General features: G+C 47.1%; 1 protein-coding gene across 2 annotated transcripts; it reads right to left on the bottom strand.

The window, feature by feature from the left end:
* Positions 1 to 456: 456 nt before the first annotated feature.
* Positions 457 to 882, bottom strand: LOC125108923 (ubiquitin-60S ribosomal protein L40-like). 2 transcript variants are annotated; one of them, XM_047745391.1, is made up of 2 exons: positions 738 to 882; positions 457 to 650 (listed from the first exon to the last, which is right to left on the bottom strand). In XM_047745391.1, the coding sequence occupies exons 1-2, from the start codon at positions 835 to 837 to the stop codon at positions 457 to 459; spliced, it is 294 nt and encodes a 97-aa protein (XP_047601347.1). In that variant the 5' UTR covers positions 838 to 882. The 2 variants fall into 2 exon arrangements, with proteins under 2 accessions (XP_047601347.1, XP_047601346.1); XM_047745390.1 differs by having other exon boundaries at positions 457 to 882.
* Positions 883 to 1,165: the final 283 nt, after the last annotated feature.

Below are 1,165 nucleotides of genomic sequence, written 5' to 3'. Positions count from 1 at the left end.
GATGTTTATGGTGATGCCAGAATGGTCAGTTCCTCACCATGATAGCCACACTACCCCAAGGAATGCTCTAGTCATGTCCTTCAAGACAAGTGTGAAATCTTCTGCTTCACGTGTTCTACCAGTTCTTCCATTAAGATCCTTGGATCCATACTTTTCGTGTTTAGATGGCACCATTTATTCTATTTTCTTTCCTAGTTAGGCTGCCATGACATAGCAGAAAGAGTGGGACTCTGACAGGGAGAATAGCCAATGATATCAGTCAAAATTGTTTATCTTGTTCAACCTTAGTTTATTCATCTAACAAATGGTAATCATAGTCATGCTGCTCTTTAATGCTTGCATTACATCATGCTAATTACCCTTCCCTCCCCCCCAATGAAAGGGAAATTTTATTGAGGCCCTTGGGGCTCGGGCAGGAGGCCGCCTGTGGACAAAGGAAGAGCTGGTGGAGGGGCCTTATTTGATCTTTTTGGGGCACAGGTTGTTGGTGTGGCCGCACTTCTTGCGGCAGTTGACGGCACGGGGGTGCAGGGGAGCATAACACTTGCAGCAGATCATCTGGTTGTAGTTGTATTTCTGGGCCAGCTGGCGGAGGGAGGGCTCGATGATGCCACCCCAGAGGCGAAGCACCAAGTGCAGGGTGGACTCTTTCTGGATATTGTAATCTGACAGAGTGTGGCCATCTTCCCGCTGTTTGCTCGCAAAAATCAGATGCCGCTGGTCAGGGGGATCCCCTCCTTGTCTTGGATTTTTGGCTTTGACATTCTCAATGGAGTCACTGGGGTCAAACTCGAGGGTGATGGTCTTGCCCATCAGGGTTTTCACGAAGATCTGCATCTCTGCGTCTGGCGTGAATGCGCAAGGCCACCACCACCAAACCGCTCAGCCACCTCCTTGAAGAGAAAGAGCCATGATAATTATCCTTACTGATATGTGGAATAACGTGGCCATAATTCTCCACTTACTGTGCTATCCTGTGCGGCTTGCCTGCAGAGATATGGTGGTGTTTCTCATCACAGGGTGAGCCCCATTTCTTTTCTTTCACCTTTCCTGTGCTCTTAGGGAGAAGAAACTCACAGTTAGTTTTAGATTAGTGACTAACAATGAAAGCAGATGTATCATTAAGAGGAAAGGCTGAGTCAGAAAAAAAAACTGTTGAAAATTC

The sequence above is a fragment of the Lutra lutra genome, chromosome 9 (assembly GCF_902655055.1).
Source record: "Lutra lutra chromosome 9, mLutLut1.2, whole genome shotgun sequence".
Taxonomy (NCBI): Eukaryota; Metazoa; Chordata; class Mammalia; order Carnivora; family Mustelidae; genus Lutra; species Lutra lutra.
Note: the sequence above shows the minus strand (reverse complement) of the source record. Positions and strands in the feature narration are given on the sequence as shown.